At 36.6% G+C, this 17,183-nt stretch overlaps 1 protein-coding gene across 11 annotated transcripts in view; it reads right to left on the bottom strand.

Annotated features, from left to right (window-relative positions):
- PTPRM (protein tyrosine phosphatase receptor type M) overlaps positions 1–17,183 on the bottom strand; it is a 457,368-nt gene that overhangs the window by 208,979 nt on the left and 231,206 nt on the right. For all 11 annotated transcript variants that reach the window (XM_064656540.1, XM_064656549.1, XM_064656569.1 and 8 more), the window contains exons 8-11: positions 13,645–13,953; positions 10,418–10,527; positions 5,186–5,387; positions 688–790 (exon numbers count right to left, since the gene is read on the bottom strand). In XM_064656540.1, coding sequence (XP_064512610.1) covers positions 688–790; positions 5,186–5,387; positions 10,418–10,527; positions 13,645–13,953 — 724 coding nt within the window. The remainder of the gene's footprint in view (positions 1–687; positions 791–5,185; positions 5,388–10,417; positions 10,528–13,644; positions 13,954–17,183) is intronic.

Genomic DNA, 17,183 nt, shown 5'->3' with positions numbered 1-17,183 from the left:
CTCTTATCTAAATAAAGCTAATTTCTGGTTCTCATTCAAAATAATCTAACCATTCCTCTGTTTTCTTCACTGAAAAGCAGGTATCTTTTATTCTAGCCAATGAAGGACTTACACAGTACCATGTATCTGGCAGGGAAATAAATCTCTGAAAATTGGAAATTCATTAATGGGTGCTATATAAAACTAAAGAATAAAAGCTACTGGTTTTCCAGGTTAATTTTTAAAATTATTATTTCTGCTACCATGGTCAAATACATGTAAATACTTTATGAATGTGACATACTGTTAAAACTGGCTAACTTGCTAACAGTTGACTATCTTAAATCTGTGAAGTAAACAAGAAAACTGAATATTAAAGACAGTAGCTCAGCATAAAAAATGTGATATGCCCTTGAACTTATAACACTGCAGTAAGCAATTACCTTAAAGAAGCCACCCACACAACAGAACTATGGCTTTGTTCCTTATCTTCAAAGAACAAGCCACTTGCATCTGGATCAAATCCTTTAAACAATACACGAACACTCAACATCAAAGCACTTGCATTTTCTTCAGTTATTTAATTTAATTAGAGCTAATACAGACACGAATTTAGACACTGATTGCTGTGTAGAAAATCCCCAGAAAACATGTTCAAGAAATTAATCAATTTGGTTTTAATTTTATAAAGATTTTTTCCCCCAGTACCTGACAGGAGCGCCTCTGCTCTGTGCAGGTTTCAGCAAGACTGTCACAGTGCTGTCAGTTTGATTCAAAGGTGTTTCAAGTTCATATGGTGGCATAGAGGGTGCTAGAATAAGAAAAGAAAAGAAGCAAATAAAATCATTATTCCTGTGTTTCCTCTTTCAAGATCTGTATCTTTATTTGAATATGTAATTTTAAAGGTTTCTTCAAATACAAAGACCACACTGTAAGTCTAAGATACTTTGTGTTAAAATGCAACTGTGAGACAACTGTTAAATAACTTCAGGAAAAAAATAACAAACAAATCCCAAACAAAGAAATGCCGGTTCACTGCCAATTTCAAGACAGGAAACAGAGACTAGTAGGACTAAGTTTGCAGAAAGTATTGAGAATCCATGACTTGGAAATGAAAAGCTATCTTGAGAAGAGCATCTGCAAATGAGCATGCAGTGACTACAGTTTTTGAAACAGAGCCCAGCTTTCTCAATATGTCAGTTGTAACAGGATGCACTCTCAGAATTTCTCATTCCTGGAATTTTAACTAGTGCTATAACTGTCTTGGGTCTATTGTCCACCACAGACATCATTTACAATGATGAAGCAGAATTATCACCATGACAGCTTATCTTAGTTTCAAGCCACACTCAGCACTTTTGCAAACAGCGTCTTCATTAAAGAATTACAGTTGTGATTAAAACAAATGATGCCTCAGTTATTGTCTTTTACTGTTGCTACTTTCCTCAGTGCTATCCTCTAGTCCCATTTTTATCACTACATTGGATGGATGGCCACTCAGTTAATCGGCTGTTTGACAGCCTGTCGTATCCTTATTGTTCAGTTGTTAATGATAATGCACATTTAACAGATTTAAAGGCTACAGAAGCAAAAAGTGGTCATTGCAATGGTCTTTTCTGACCACAAGAATAATGCAGGGCAATGAACTTCCCTAAACTAATTCCCACTTGAAAGAGAAAATACATTTGGTGGGGGAGAACATCTTTTCCTCAGCAGATTCTTCCAAAGGCTAATTATATTCCACATGTTGAATGTGGAGACCCATTTGACACCTCAATTCATCTAGTTTCTTCTTCCAGTCACTGGATACCTTGTGTGTACCATAACAATGAAGATACTCAAGAGTGTATTACGCTCCACATATAGATAATATCAACCTCTAGGCTCCTCCAGCAAAATAAATAGCTCCAACAATGTGGGTCTTTCTTTCAAGTGTATTTTCCAATCATTTTCACCTTCCCAGTAGTACCTGCATCTACCTGAAAGGTAAACTAACTTCTCTCTCCTTATCCATATTGCCCTACATATGCAAGTAAGGACTGCATTAATACTTTATTGTGGAACTCCTCAGCGAGTTGTGAAAACATTAACATCTTCATTGCTTTTCACTGATATTTATCAGTTTTGAAATACTTCACAGATAAAAAAAATTAATTCTTCAAAAACCTCCTTGTAAGTTGAGCAGGTTTTATTCTGTTTACAACCCTGGATATAAGGCACAATCATTTAAATTAATCATTTAAAGTAATTTGGATACCCACTTAAAGGCATAGTATTACACAGTATTTTAAAGATTAAGAGACAGTTTACAGTTTTGCAGTTTTGAACATCAGAACTTGTTCATGTAAGGCCCCAATCTCAACCTGGCCATCCTGAAAATAAGGATGGACATAACTGCATCTCCAAAAAGCTGAAGTTCAGAGTATGAACTCTGAACATTATTGGAATACCTGTCACTTCTTGCCCTTGGTCTCCTGCCCACACCTTAACAAGTCTTTTAATTTTCCTAATTTATGACTTCTAAGTCCCTATTTGCTCTCTTTTCTAATTTCAGTGTCCCTATCAAGACCAAAACTGTCTTCCTATGCTAGACAGGATTTTTGGTTCTCCCAGCCACACCCTTTAGTCCTGGCTACTTTTTCTCTTCTCCATTTTCTCCTGTCTAGGTTATGACTCTTCCTTCTCCACACTGCCCACATGTAAAGAAGGAACGTATCAATAAACAGAGAAAACAGGAGATATTCTTCCTGTACACAGTTTTTGCAACTGCACACCCTGGTCTTCAGCAGCAGAAAGCTCAGAAGTACTCCAAGGCAGACTACCGGTGTTTGGCCACAATGAGTTGATGAACACAGAGGCAAAGCCCTAAAAGCTTGGAGAACTTCAATATGTTTAGTGAATATGGCAGCTATAGTGACGTACGCTGCTCAATTCTGTTGAGTTTCCACCATTGTGTGCCAACTGCAACATTTACAAGTTGCCTGAACTGAACAGATTTTCAGAGTGATGGCTGAGAGTAATGTCTCTCTTGCTAAATATTTAAATCCCCACTTGAAAGCACTTCAGTAATTTATTGGTCCTCAGAGTTTTTAATTATGTCAGTTGTGTCCCTGAAATGGATGAAATTCTTCTCAGAATGAAAGGCAGCATACAAAATTTCAGTATCCACAGCTGACTTTTCACGAAGTTACACACAACAGAAAACAGTCTTCTAATAGAGTGCCCATCAATTTTGATAGCATGTACTGCTACAAGTTCTGCCTTTGGTAATAGGTAGATGAAGATCACTTCATCCATCAGTGCCAATCACACAACTGTAGAATAAAACACAGCAATTACTTACAGTACAGAACAGCACTACTGAAATCACTTAAGACAGGAAATTTAGAGATTTTTATTCAGAAGAAAATACCCTCTAGAGTTAGACAAAGTAAAATGCAGAAATTGATCAGAATGCACTGTTGCCATTAAGCAGTCGAAGCAGTTTTCTCTCACATCTGTCCAAAATGGAGAGCACTGGCCACATGAAAGAGCCTAAAAGCCTTCCAGTGAGACAATGAAATTACAGACTAACAGCGCTGCAAAGAGGGTGCCATATTCAACAGCTAAAATGTCAGTTGTTCATTTTTCAATTATATTAAAAAAATATATGCATTTTGTTTCTATTCTACATTCATCAAGAGATTGGTTTTAACTACCTGTGGACAAGTCACAAACATTCCTTGTTAGTACAGTAACTAACAGGAAGCAATGAGAGAGTGGAGTGCAGACAAGACAGTCTGCAGAACCTTGCCACATGGCGACTTGGAGGTTAGCCTCACTCCCTGTATGCCTGCAATGTCTATTCCTACTAATGAATTTATTTTTTTTTGTGACATATAATTTTAGATAAACACAATTTAAGATCCAGTACTATTCCCAATTATCCAGATTCTCATCCATGCTCAATATCTCCTTCATTCCTCATTCTAATAAGAGCTGATTCTGCCATCCCAACTCATACGAAGTTTTGCTGTGTCAGAAGTTGATTTCTGACAGAGAAACCTTTTGCTTAGTATAGGAAAGGGGATGGAAAATGAACTCCATTTTTACTAATCAGTGTTAATTCTGTTTAGATGTCCCATAAAGAGTAATTGTCTCACTTGAAAATTAACAACTTTTTTTTTCTCCACAAACACCAGTATTGGCAGTAACTTCCACTTTGCATTAACTGCCCTTTCCTATTATAAGAAAGAAGAAATCACCCTATTTCTGACTAACACTTGTTAGTTTTTTTCATTCCAGTGAGGGTGGAAAATGAGGGATGGGGAAAAGTACACAGAATGAGAGTAAAAGACACAGACAACTTTGGACCCAAAAGCTTTCCTTTATCCTTTCTGAAAAGCACAGTTGACCACAAATAGATAAGGCAATTTTCTATAAATATTATCAAGGGGCTATAGTTCAACTGCCAGTTTAATTCCAAAGCAGAACTGTAGTGAAGTGAAGAAGAAAGGGATTTTAACTATAACTTTGGAAAACATTTTGTCCTCAATTACATAAGCATTTTAGAGGATGTAATAGTATTGCATCCCGACAACCAGAGAAATGAAGTGTTCCTCTACCTCTGGGAGGGCTTTAAAATATTGCTCAAGGATCTGCAGAAGTGACAGAGTCACACTGCTGTTATTTGTCCTGATGTTCTTGTCTAATACAGTTTCATATCCACTTCAGTCCACACGCCTGCTAGGAACATATGCAGACTGGCAGTTAACTACACTTTCTAAGCGAGCACTAGATGTATAGTATTTCTACTCTACTCTCAATTGTTCATGGTTCATTAAAGAGATTTTCCAGCACTGTTACTGTACTAATTTAGAATCATGTCAAGGCTGACTAAGCTCTGAATGAAACCCTCATCTTCAGGTCCAAAAAACCCTATGTTAAATGTTACAACTGCAGCTGGCAGTGGCTGCGACACATAATTCATACGGTTTCTTGAGCGATATGTTACAGTTGTGAACAGGAATTTCAAAGTATTAGCTAACATTGAAACACTTGGAAGTTCTTCAAATATGGTAATATATGTCACTTTGACATCTTCAGGGATGAACATGTTTTTCACTTTTTCAGTTTGCTGCTTGTTAAATTATAAAGAGGACATAAACAACAAAAGAATTACTCAACTCATTATCATAAGAAAATAAGATATTCTTTGATCAAGTACCTGATATTTTAGTGGTGAACTGATTTGTTATTGGAGGTCCAAACCCTTTGGCTGTGCTGGCTCTGATGGTAAAAGAGTAGGTAGTGCCAGGATACAGTCCAAAAAAGAGATAGTGCGTTTCATTTCCTAGCTTTGAGACTCGTCCACTTTGATTGGATAAATCTATTTCTGGGTCAAAGGAACTCACTGCTTTGTAGGTGATCTGCAAAAGAATAAGAAAGTTATAAACTGCCTTGAGGAGATTGCATCTTTATCCAGTAAACCCTTCTGATGTATGCGCTGTCAGACATTTTGTGATAAGCTATCTTACTCTCTTATACTCTTCAAATCCCAAATCCCACGAAGGGACACAGAAAAGTCCTAACTGGTATGAGTTATTACTTCTATAGATACAGAGACTTAGAGGCAGCTAGATTACAACTCTAAACGATGGGTTCAGGCTTACATTAATTCCTTCAAGATGTTAGCTTTAACTGTGTCATATTTTGAATTCATCTTACTGTTGGTTTTGATCAGCAACAGTAACAAAGCCAAAACAACCAGGTAAAAACTGAGAAGTGAACAACATGGGGTGTAGCCCCACCCCGTTCCAGCTGACTTAACTGTAATTACACTTTGCCCTGAATAAGGAAGTCCATAAAAGATAATAAGTGCAGCTTAAGGCAAATTTTTCAGAAACTGGGTAAAGCTTCTATTTTAGTGTGAAGCTTAGCTATTACATTTGCTAATTTGGAATTTTTCAGGTTATTATATTGTACCTAGGTCAGATTCTCATTTGGAGGAAAGGAGAGATAAAATATTAAGTAATATATGCAAAGTGTATACTGTATCCTCAGTTTGATTCAAACAGTATTTTTAGCTTTCATTAGAAATGTTAATATAAGTTCACAGTAAAACTTGATCCAGATTTCTTCTATCAATTACTGATTTCTTTGCACTGTAATGAGAATTTAAAAATAAGAAAACCATAAAAAAATTAAAAAGTAAAAATTATTCATCCCTCCTTTTTACTTTTAAAGTTTCATTTTTATGCGAATAATTCCAGCACCCTCATTATATAAAGTGATAATTGACATTCTTTTTGCTATGTTTACTCCATATCATTATAATTAAGAAGACATATAATACAATACATAGAATATCCAAGTGTTGGCATTACACACCTCAATTGCAGTTTCCTAAAACCTTTGACTTAATGAAAACTGATTTATATATGACCCATATAGTATATCATCAATAAAGTGCTGGTAATTAGTAATAAAAACTTTGATACCATTTAAATAAACCCCAACATTTCAGTAGATATAGGTAGATTCTCTATAACTCCTCATCCGTAAACTGAACTAAAAGTGCCTTAAAAATGATTCAACTAACCCTTCTAATTCTTACAGACAACAGAAGAAGATTACATTACCAACTATCTGGACTTCTATCAGTAAAGAAATTGAGGTTATATATTGCTTAACTGAATCTTCCTATCTCATGCTAAGTGTTTTTATGTCTGCTTTTGGGAGAGTGGGTCATAACTTTTTTTTGAGATTTTAAAATACAGGTTAAACAACTACATCACAGTTAAGCTTGAAATACAGGTGATCCTGTTTGCCACAGATATGTGAACTAAATGACCTCCTGCAGCTCCCTTTAATTCTGTTTTCTATATTTCTATGATTCTTAACTCGATTTTCCAAAATCTCATTTAAGTTTTATTCAAGATGATACCAGGCTATCAGAGACTCATCAGTATATGTTAGATTCTTACAAAATTTTTGCAGTGGTTAGCTATTAGATAGCTAAATGGCTGATGTTCCACAATGAAACATGTTCTTCCATGGTTCATGAAGAACACATGAAAAAAATAAGTGTTTTTCCTGGTTAAAATAAACTTGAACTGTTTCTATATTTCACTCCTACTTGAAGGACGGTTTCTATGTTTGGGTTTTTTTTTAAACTGTTGCTAATGTCAGCTCAGCTTTAAAGTGATGAAAAAAAGGGGCATGAAGGTCATTTTCTCACTGGATGTTGACTATTTTTATTACATTTAGATGAAACCTTGCCCAAAGGACTAACACCTTTATTCCAACAACTGTGGACCTGTACTGGCGACAGTGAAGCAAAATGGAATAATCTGTTATTATGTTTTTCTCACCACACATATGAAAAGACTGTCTTCTTCAGGTACTAAAAACAAATAGCTGGCCCCAGAAAACAGACTAAGTTATGAGATTTTTAACAACACAGAGACTTAAGTCCTCTGAGTAAAAAATGCTAGACACAGAGTTGAGATTGAGGTTTCTCTCTGGGAACAGGGATGGAGACTCAGGACTGCACATTAAGTTTATCTGTCTGCTGGGATCATAGAATCATAGAATCGATTGGGTTCGAAAAGACCTCCGAGATCATCGAGTCCAACCCTTGGTCCAAATCCAGTCCATTTACTAGATCATGGCACTCAGTGCCACGTCCAATCTGCGTTTAAAAATCTCCAGGGATGGTGAATCCACCACCTCTCTGGACAGCCCATTCCAATGCCTGATCACTCTCTCTGTAAAGAATTTTCTCCTGATATCCAACTTAAATTTCCCCTGGCGGAGCTTAAGCCCGTGTCCCCTTGTCCTATTGCTGAGTGCCTGAGAGAAGAGACCAACCCCCACCTGGCTAGAACTTCCCTTCAGGTAGTTATAGACGGTGATGAGGTCACCTCTGAGCCTCCTCTTCTCCAGGCTAAACAACCCCTGCTCCCTCAGCCTCTCCCCATAGGACTTATGCTCCAGTCCCTTCACCAGCCTTGTTGCTCTTCTCTGGACCCGCTCCAGCACCTCAATATCCTTTCTGAACTGAGGGGCCCAGAACTGAACACAATACTCAAGGTGTGGCCTCACCAACGCAGAGTACAGGGGAAGATCACTTCCCTGCTCCTGCTGGCCACACTATTTTTGATACAGGACAAGATCCCATTGGCCTTCTTGGCCACCTGGGCACACTGTTGGCTCATGTTGAGCTTCCTGTCAATAAGTACCCTGGGACCTCCTGCTGAAAAATGTCTGCTGCTGTAATCCTAAGGCTGCCCTAACAAAAAATAGCTACCAGTTAAAGAGTTTTCCCTGGAAAGAGCAACCATGCTTCTAGGTCTAACTCAGGCTTACATGCAGTTTTGCATTACCCAAGCTGTGTGTCTTTTACCCTAAAGTACCCGGCACTCTCATACTTGTTTTCCTCCTGGCACTTCTATTCTTTCACCCCTGGTTGTGTGCAGCCCAGTGGCAGGTGACAGGCCAATGGAAGGAGCATTCAACCCTTGCTGTGGCTCTGTGCCCGAATCGTTCCCCTGCAGGCAGATCAGCAAGAACTGGGGAATCTCTCAGGCTGAAATGTCTCCTACCCCGGCCTTCCCCTTACTAGCTTAGTGCTTGTCTGCTAGACCAATCTCTAAAAGTTGAATGCCATGAGCGTAGTTTTCATGAACATACCAAACATGGCTTATGTTTGTATAAAAGCAGCTTTAATGGCTATGCTTTTCAGATCCAAATTGTGGATGCATACACAGCCAAGGTTTAGATGCCTCTGTCTAAGCTTTGGCTTACAACAGGATGCAGACAGGAGCTTGACTCCTCATTCCTCAAGCTTGGGTGATTTGGAGCTGTGCTGGATGCATTACCTTGAAAGCATAACTATCAGCCTGAGGTGCCTACTGAGATATCACGGATAGTCTAAATCAACCTATTAAACATTGGTACCTAAATTTCATCTGTCTTGTCTGGATCTGATCCTGTTCAGTTAGTTAAAATATAACTGAAGTATACTTTTATACTTCACCAGAAGTATACATTTAAAACAGGTAATATGCCACACTGTATATTTGTTGGCCCCCAGGTAGTTTATCAGTCATATCTATAAAAACTTTGTGAATACATTTTAGGCTTATAAGCAAACATCAGGGCAGAAAAAGTACTGACAGACAAGCTTCCAGCAACCAGGTGCCTGTTTATATTTAGCTACCTGACTGGACTGAGCTAACATCTTTAAAACAAGGGACAACATGATTGTATCAGTCTGTTGGTATCTTTCACTTAAAAATTAATTAAATTATGTTTCTGATTTAACTGATGGCCCTGCTCCTCCCATCTCTGTTTTGAGATGTATTGAACAGTATAAGGTGATTTTCTTTCCAAAATCCTCTTCTCTGTTGGAATGCTAGGTTCTTTTGATGTTCAGAAATGTGCACTGTTTGGACTACCTTAAGAAGTCTGGTCCTTTCCCATCTCTGAATACACCTGCACAAGTCCCAGTACAGCTGACGGAGTGAGATTCATGGATACATTCAGGAATGAACTGTCCGTATATGTGTGTATACTCCTCAGTAATTAGACACTCATGCATGTTCCTAAGTACAAAGAGGATTCACCACTGTGTGTTTCTATGCACATAAGGTCTAACATTTAACTAAAACATTTTGATCCCTGAAGACAGACAACTGATGAACTAGCTACAAAGTTTTTAGCTTTATAAAAAATCAATTCATACTTTTTCATAACATTTTATCCTTCTACAATAAAGTAGTTTTCAAAACAGTATCAATAGGTTACCATTCAATTTAACTTTTCTTTTACACCATATCTCATTTAGGTGGGGTTTTTTAAACAAAACATTTCAATAACAATTTTGTAGTAAGGTCAGGTAAGAAGCTTAACAGTGATTACTGTCTGACAGCTTAATCTGTGCAGTCTTTTGTCAAATTTTCTAAGAGGTATTCAGGCAGAGGTTCCACATGAGAAAAAGCAGTGACTTTTAGACATCTAACAACATACAATTTTGTTGAATTTGCATTTAAAAAATGCTAGATTTTTTCTGAATTATGCCTGCTTGTTTCTATTACAATAGGCTTCGTGTAATGAGTCCTATCTAAATGTGACGTTGACTGTCGCTGCTGTGTTATGTCTCCCATTTTTTTAAGAAATTCACTAAGATCTGTCTTTCAATCTTTTAAATATTTCATCCAGATTACTAGATAGAATGCTATATCATGTGGTTGTAAAAACAGCAGTTGTCTGAAAGCTGGTAACTCAAGGACATTCTGGGTCCTGCATAATTCACTCCTACATTATATATATTTACTTTTCAAACAGGAGTTAATTTTACATAAACTGTAAAAAAATATTAATTTGCATACTAATTATGCGCTTTTGAAAATCAGAACTATACATAAAAATTAAAACATGGCAAATTTCTAGATACCTCATACAAAGTAATAACACCATATGTTTGCACCGGTTCTCTCCACTGAAGAAAAATCTTCTCTTCAAAGGTACTCCCTTGAATGGATTCAAGTGGTACAGCACTCGGGACTAAGAGGTAAAAAAAGAAAAAAAAAAGAAATTAAGAAAAAATTCAGAAGGACACACTCTGTTTAATATTTGCACTGCTGAGGCATAAAAACCATCCCACTATTATTTCTCCAAGACTGAAGCAAAAGCCAGGGTAGCTCAGGAGGAGAATGATTTATTTAACAAGACAGTGCCGTTATGTGTCACCTTCAGTGTAAGAAGGAATTTGTGAGCATCACACATTTCCTGTAAAACTTTATGGATGATAAAAGGACAAATCAGCTTTTTATAAGGAATTAGGCAACATCTCAAATATTAATTTTTGCAAATAAAATCTACTTGTGATACCTACTTATCAACAGTGTTACTGTCCCAAAATGGCAAACACATTAAACATTCATATATGAAAATGGACAACCACTGAAGTAACAAGGTATAGTTTCAGGAGACTGAACTAGAAAGGTTAACTTGGAAAGACGAGCCACATGTTGCATAGAATGGCAATGCTCACTGACATTAGGCCTGAAGACCTACAACAGGATGAACATAAGAAAATTATGAAACAGCCAAACTAAAAATCTGACATTATTAATTTTTCTTTAAGTTTCTTAATGTATGAGAAAGACCTCTGAAGAATCACGGAGGTCAGAAGGTTCTGATAAAAGGTATGTTAACCACCCTCAGGTATCTAATTCTGTTTCCCTCTTGTTCTGCAATCATTACCTTACCCCCAAGCCAATCTCAATGCACTTTTCAGAGAAGGAGACATGTAAACAGCACATGGACACGCACCTGTGATTTTATTTTGCAACACCACTGTCAAAGGAGTGTGGAAAGAAAATCCCCAAAAATGCACACAGGACTGTTGTGAGGCAAAAGGCATTGGGGTGTTAGCATCCTTCCACAAACTGCATGTGAAAATCCAGCAAGAAGATACACTTAACATTTTCCACTTGCTACAGAAAGAAGGCAGAAACTACTTTCTGCATTGGTTGAAATAACTTCTCATATCCCTTACTGAGATTTACCTGAATGGTTAAGGAAGAGAAAGATCTGCAAGCAAGATATTTGGTGACTCCTTCCTGTTGACACCTTTGGTAGAGCACTATCCTTCTCCTACTGCTCCATGCTGTTGGTATGGGAGTATACAAGGTCCATAGCTCTTCACAGAGTTCCCTGCTCTACCAAGGGGAAGATCCAAGGACACAAGTGGTGGTTTCTGAACTGGCCTACCAGTCCTCTATAGACCAGTAAAACAAAACCTATAGGGCAGCTTTAATTCTGGGCACTAAACCTTGCTTCCAAGTAGAAGGGAAGTGGCAAAACTTATTCAGAATCATGGGGTTAATGACTTATGCGTAGAGGAAGAGAAATTAAACGTAACATAAGTAAACTGAAAGTATAGCAAACCTCTGCAGTAACCCTCTAAAATTATCTGAAGGTCATAAACTCTGAGCAGTTATGCCATAAGGGGGGGGGTCAAACACTGGCAGATGTCACCTAGACATGTACTCAAACTCAACTGTACAAGTCCTTGAGCAATCTGCTCTCACTTAACCTTCTCTGAGCAAAAAGCTAGACTAAGTGAGCTCTCCAAGTCCCTTGCAACAAACATGGCTGTGTGATTTGAAAAATTAAGATGATTATTTGGGTTGGTATACTCTATTGTGTTAAATTCAGATTTATACACTTTAATGAATGTGTATGGTATACTAAAACCTCGTAATGTTTGTCCAAGGTACTCTTTCAGCCACTGATGCTGGGTTTTAATAGGTCTTAGACTAATATAAAGTTCCAGAGGGCCACAAATAAGACAATTTAGATAAAATACATAAATATCCCTGATAACAATAAGCTCTTTAGCTTTGTCATCCTACAATTGAACTGAATCGAAGTTAGAGGATGACACCAAAATTAATTCTAATTAAACACTTTTTTTGTTAGCTATGCTTTGTTGAATCCATTGCATTAGTAACTGTATATTCCTAAACTGTTTAATTTATTCCCTCATATATTTTGATTAGAAATTAGTACTACATAAAACCAATGCAGCATACATTAAATAATTTAATAGGTTTAAATGACAGACTTCAAGTATTTATTATAAAAGGAACTCATTACTGCTGAAGTTTTTACTAGAAATATTTCCAACATGTTTGCAGTAAACCTATAATTGATCTGGAAGTAAATACAAAGCTATTCCTGTTCAGATTGCAGATGATAAAAATGGAAGGAGGACAGATCTGTTATACAAAGCAATGCCAGTCATTTGATAAGGTTTCTTTGAAATATATGCATTTAAAATAGCTAAAAGCAAGGTCAAAAAAACTAAGGTTCACTTTTAGAGGGCACTAAGGGACTATATATCAGCACAGAATGTTCTGGAAAGGTGAAACTGATTCCTGGTGCATGACCAATTCAACCGGGAAGTCCCATTTTGGTATCGTAGCTAACAGAGCTCCAGTAAACTCTCTGCATGTGTGATCAAAGTAATATCACAGAGGACTTAGGAGGATGGTATAACCTTTTCATGCAATATTTTTAAGAGCACTAAAAAGACACAGTAGCCAATTCTGCTGTCCCTGCTTCAAAAAAGACATTTGCAAATTACATTTTGCTCGAAATAAAATAAAATTTTTAAAAAAGAGATATGAAAACCCCTTGTGAGTTGAAAATTATTAAAAGGAATGGAAAATCTGTATACTTCAATGTCTGTATATGGAATTGTTTAAATAAGCAACTAACACTGTCCAGTGGTTAGGAAGCCAAAGAAAGAGAAACTGAAACCACAAATCAAGAACAAATATTTAATGCTGAGCACATCACTCAGCAGAAAAGCTTACATGAGGATACTGTGGACAATCACCTGAATTTTCTTCAAACTGATGCTGGAAGTTTAAAGTGGTAGAATACAGTTCAAGCATAAGTTGCGAGTTTAATGATGAAATGATTAAACTATGTGTGATGTTACAGGTTATGTAAAAGATCACTGTAATAATGGAGCTTTACTCTCTTAAAACTGGTGAAGTTGGTGGAAAATCTCCTACAATTTTCAGTAAAAATAGAACATGCACTTATAGAGAAAACTGTATTGAGTATCAGGTTATGCAAAATGTATATGTAAATAGAAAAACTCACCATCCTCATCAGTTTGCACTACAAGTTCTTGGCTTTCTTTTCGTCCTTCGGGATTCATTAATACTAATTTGATGCTAACATTTGTGTATGGTGACAGATTAGTAATTGTGTGCTGGGGATGTGAACTTTCTGTATCCCAGCTTACTTCTTCTCTCACTTGCTCTTGACCTCCAGCCTGGTAACGGTAATGGACTGTGAGGTTGTACCGATGGCAACGTGTGACATTATATCCAAATGGTTCCCAGCAAATAGTGATTTGTCTGGATTTGATCTCCACAACTTCTAGTTTTCGTGGTCCACGCATTGGATCTGCAAAATTACCGACATAATTCTAGTATGATTATTTATTCATATTATAATAGTAAGTAACATAAGAAATAAGGAGTCATATAGTTCTATAAATATGACATATAAGAAGAAATAGTAATCCATTGCTTTATAGAATCACAGTGTGATAGAGGTATAGGCTTCTGAAAAACACAAAAAAAAGTGAAAAGAGAGAAGTGCCTTTGATGAAAAACAAAGAGCAAACAAAACACTAAAAAGTTCTTAAACTCAAATTGCATGATACAGTTGAAATGACACTTACTTTTTTACCTATCTGTTGCTTGCAAAAATGAAGTCCAATTTCTTTTTACAAATTAATTTGCGTTAACACTTTTAGAGCAAAAACCTGCGAGAATAAGTATCTAAAAAGAAAATGTAATTTCAGAGAAAACTAGCAAATACACAGTGATTTTCTTGAAGGACTGTTTATACAAAGGCTAGATGGTTCTTCAGCTATTTCATATTCATGTGTTTTTAAGTTAGACTGAATGCAATTACTTGATCTCTATTTGCCAAGGACATTAAGTTAATAATACAATTCCTTTAAAATAGTTCATAGGGATTTTTTCCTACAAAAGCATTAGTTGTTAATAGTGCAAATACCTCAGCTTGTCATAGCGGTTTAGCAAAGAATCTAAAGAAATAAGACAGGAGACACATCAGCTCCTATTCTACTGCATCTGTGCTTTCCTAGGGATATTCCGGTTGATAACGAGTCATCAATCACATCTACCAAAATCCACACAACAAGCACCAAAGATTGTGGTTGATGAAGTTAAGTTCTCTTCAATCCTACTGATCCCAGCAACTGAGATAAAAAATTGAATTAAAATTTCCACCATATTACAAGCAGAACCACTGAGCTGACACCCCCCTCCATGTTTTCAAAACACTGCCATTAATAGAACTATTATACATATTTAGCAATAATCTGGTTTTTTTTCATATTTGAGTCCTCCACAAGATTAAAGACAATGTCAGGTTTTATCCACTGCTTCACTAGTTAAACACTTAGAAGACTTTTAATGAGTTAGAAACCTCTTATATATAAACAAATTAATATGCATCTTCCCTCTTTTATGTTTATTAATCAACATGTCTTCACTAGGAATGTTCTAAACAATTTACACAGGATTTCATCTTTTTATTTTTTAATATAGTCTCTGCATGCTTGAAATATTTGTTCAAAGATGTTATTCATCTTAACTCCTTGAAGAAAAGGTGTTAAGAAATTGCTTGTTCTAACATCTACAAAGCAGGGTATTTTTTCCCCCCTTTCAAATCATCCAGCTTTTTTTTTTTTAATTAATTTTCACTATCAAACAATGTTGATCACCAGTACAGAATATTTGGCAATTGGTGAAAAAATGGCAAAACAAAACAAATTCTAATCCTGGCCTCCTTTCTAGTGACTCAACTGAGAGGTAAAAATGTCTCCAACAAGGATAAATCACTGTAGAGTCATTTACCTGCTTCCATGCTTCCTGTATCCCAGCTGAGAATCACAATGTTTGGGGGGTTTGCAATATTTTCTAATGCTACAGCAAATAAAATTAATAAGAAGCAAATCTCAAGGACTGGAAAGTCTTAAGAGTTTCATATAACCCTAAACATTTACTTCTGTGTAGTTCAGATATAAATTTCATGGAAAATGAGTTTTCCTTTTTTAATTTTTGTTTCTTTTCAGCTTCTAAGAATTTCTTCATTTAAGTGAGATGATGAATAGCAAAGGACATTTGACAGGTATTGTGTAACTGCAGTGCTATCTGAATGGGCTAAGTAGGACTAGAAAACCAACAAAATTGAGGTGACCCTGACATAGAACATTAAGCAATTGAACAAAGCTCCTAGCTGCAACAATATGGAACAGCCTGCTTAGTTCCACAGTAGGCACATCAGAAAATTCACAAGGGACCTGAGAAATCATTTTATTAGAGACATAAAACTAATTCATAGCATTTTAAAACTGAAATTGAGTGGCTGTACAAAATAACTGGATCAAAACCTATGCAAGATTTGTGCCCAGGAGAAAGATACTCCTATGTCATGTTACCTTAATAAGAAGTACAAGGTAGGTCTCTAGTTAAATCTTGAAGTCATTGCTATGAGAATGACACACATTTTCACTTCAAACAAAACAGACAAAGGAAAAAAGAGATTAGATTGTAAAAGATGGAGACAATACAGCTTCAGTTGATATTCACAGGATAAAGCTCATCAGACAAGGCAGATGCCCTGGTTGCTTTTGTTCCTGACTTGATTCTGTAATCTATAGCATCAGATGGGTACATGGCTCATATCTATTTTTCTTACCATTCATTCAGAGATAATGCAACTAATAGGGCCCTGATGACCCCTGTTGCAAATGAATGTTTTAAGGTCACTACTTTTAACCATAAAAAAAAAGCTAAGGTAACAAAAGAATTTGGGGATTTAAAAAACATGGGGCTCAAAACAGCCATGAAAAATAGCAATTATTGCAACAAAAGACAGAAAAAGAAGTTTCCATTTGATCAAGTTAGCACTGAACTTCTCCGAAGGTATCAGTGTATACCCCAGAGAAAATATTTCATAGAATAGAATCACAGAACCATCAAGGCTGAAAGAGACCTTTAAGATCACCAAGCCCCAGCACTGCCACTGCCACCCAGCACTGCCACTGTAACCTCTAAACCACTAAACTGTATCACCCAGTGCCAGATCCAGACGCCTCTTAAGCACTTCCTGGGATGGTGACTCCATCACTTCCCTGGGCAACCTATTCCAATGCCTGAACACCCTAACAGTGAAAAAAATTTTCTAATGCCTATCTATCTATCTTTAATGTAATACAGTTCTGAGAGCATAGTACATCGTTTCCAATATGCTTTTCATCAGGAAGGACGCAGGATACTTGGGGAAAGAAAACTGCATAAAAAGAATGACAGCTAATGACTATGATTTAAAAGGGAAAGCTGAATCAATTACTACAACATGATGACTTCATTTAGTTGATTTTTATTTTCTACAGGATCTTTTTATCACTTTCCCACAGTGAGTTCTCAACTTTAGGTGAAAAAGTGGGCATTTTCTTGAGGTGCTGCTGTTGTGCTTGTGAGACTTGCACTACCTATTCATGCATTAGTGGAGGGCTGCCATCCTAGCAATGGTCTGCTCTTGGTAACTTGAATCGGGTAAAGTAAATGATAGCTACATAAAGAAGTGTCATTTCA

This window comes from Pseudopipra pipra, chromosome 1, assembly GCF_036250125.1.
Source record: "Pseudopipra pipra isolate bDixPip1 chromosome 1, bDixPip1.hap1, whole genome shotgun sequence".
NCBI classification, from domain to species: domain Eukaryota; kingdom Metazoa; phylum Chordata; class Aves; order Passeriformes; family Pipridae; genus Pseudopipra; species Pseudopipra pipra.
The sequence above is the reverse complement of the archived record's forward strand: the minus strand, read 5'-3'. Positions and strand labels throughout refer to the sequence as shown.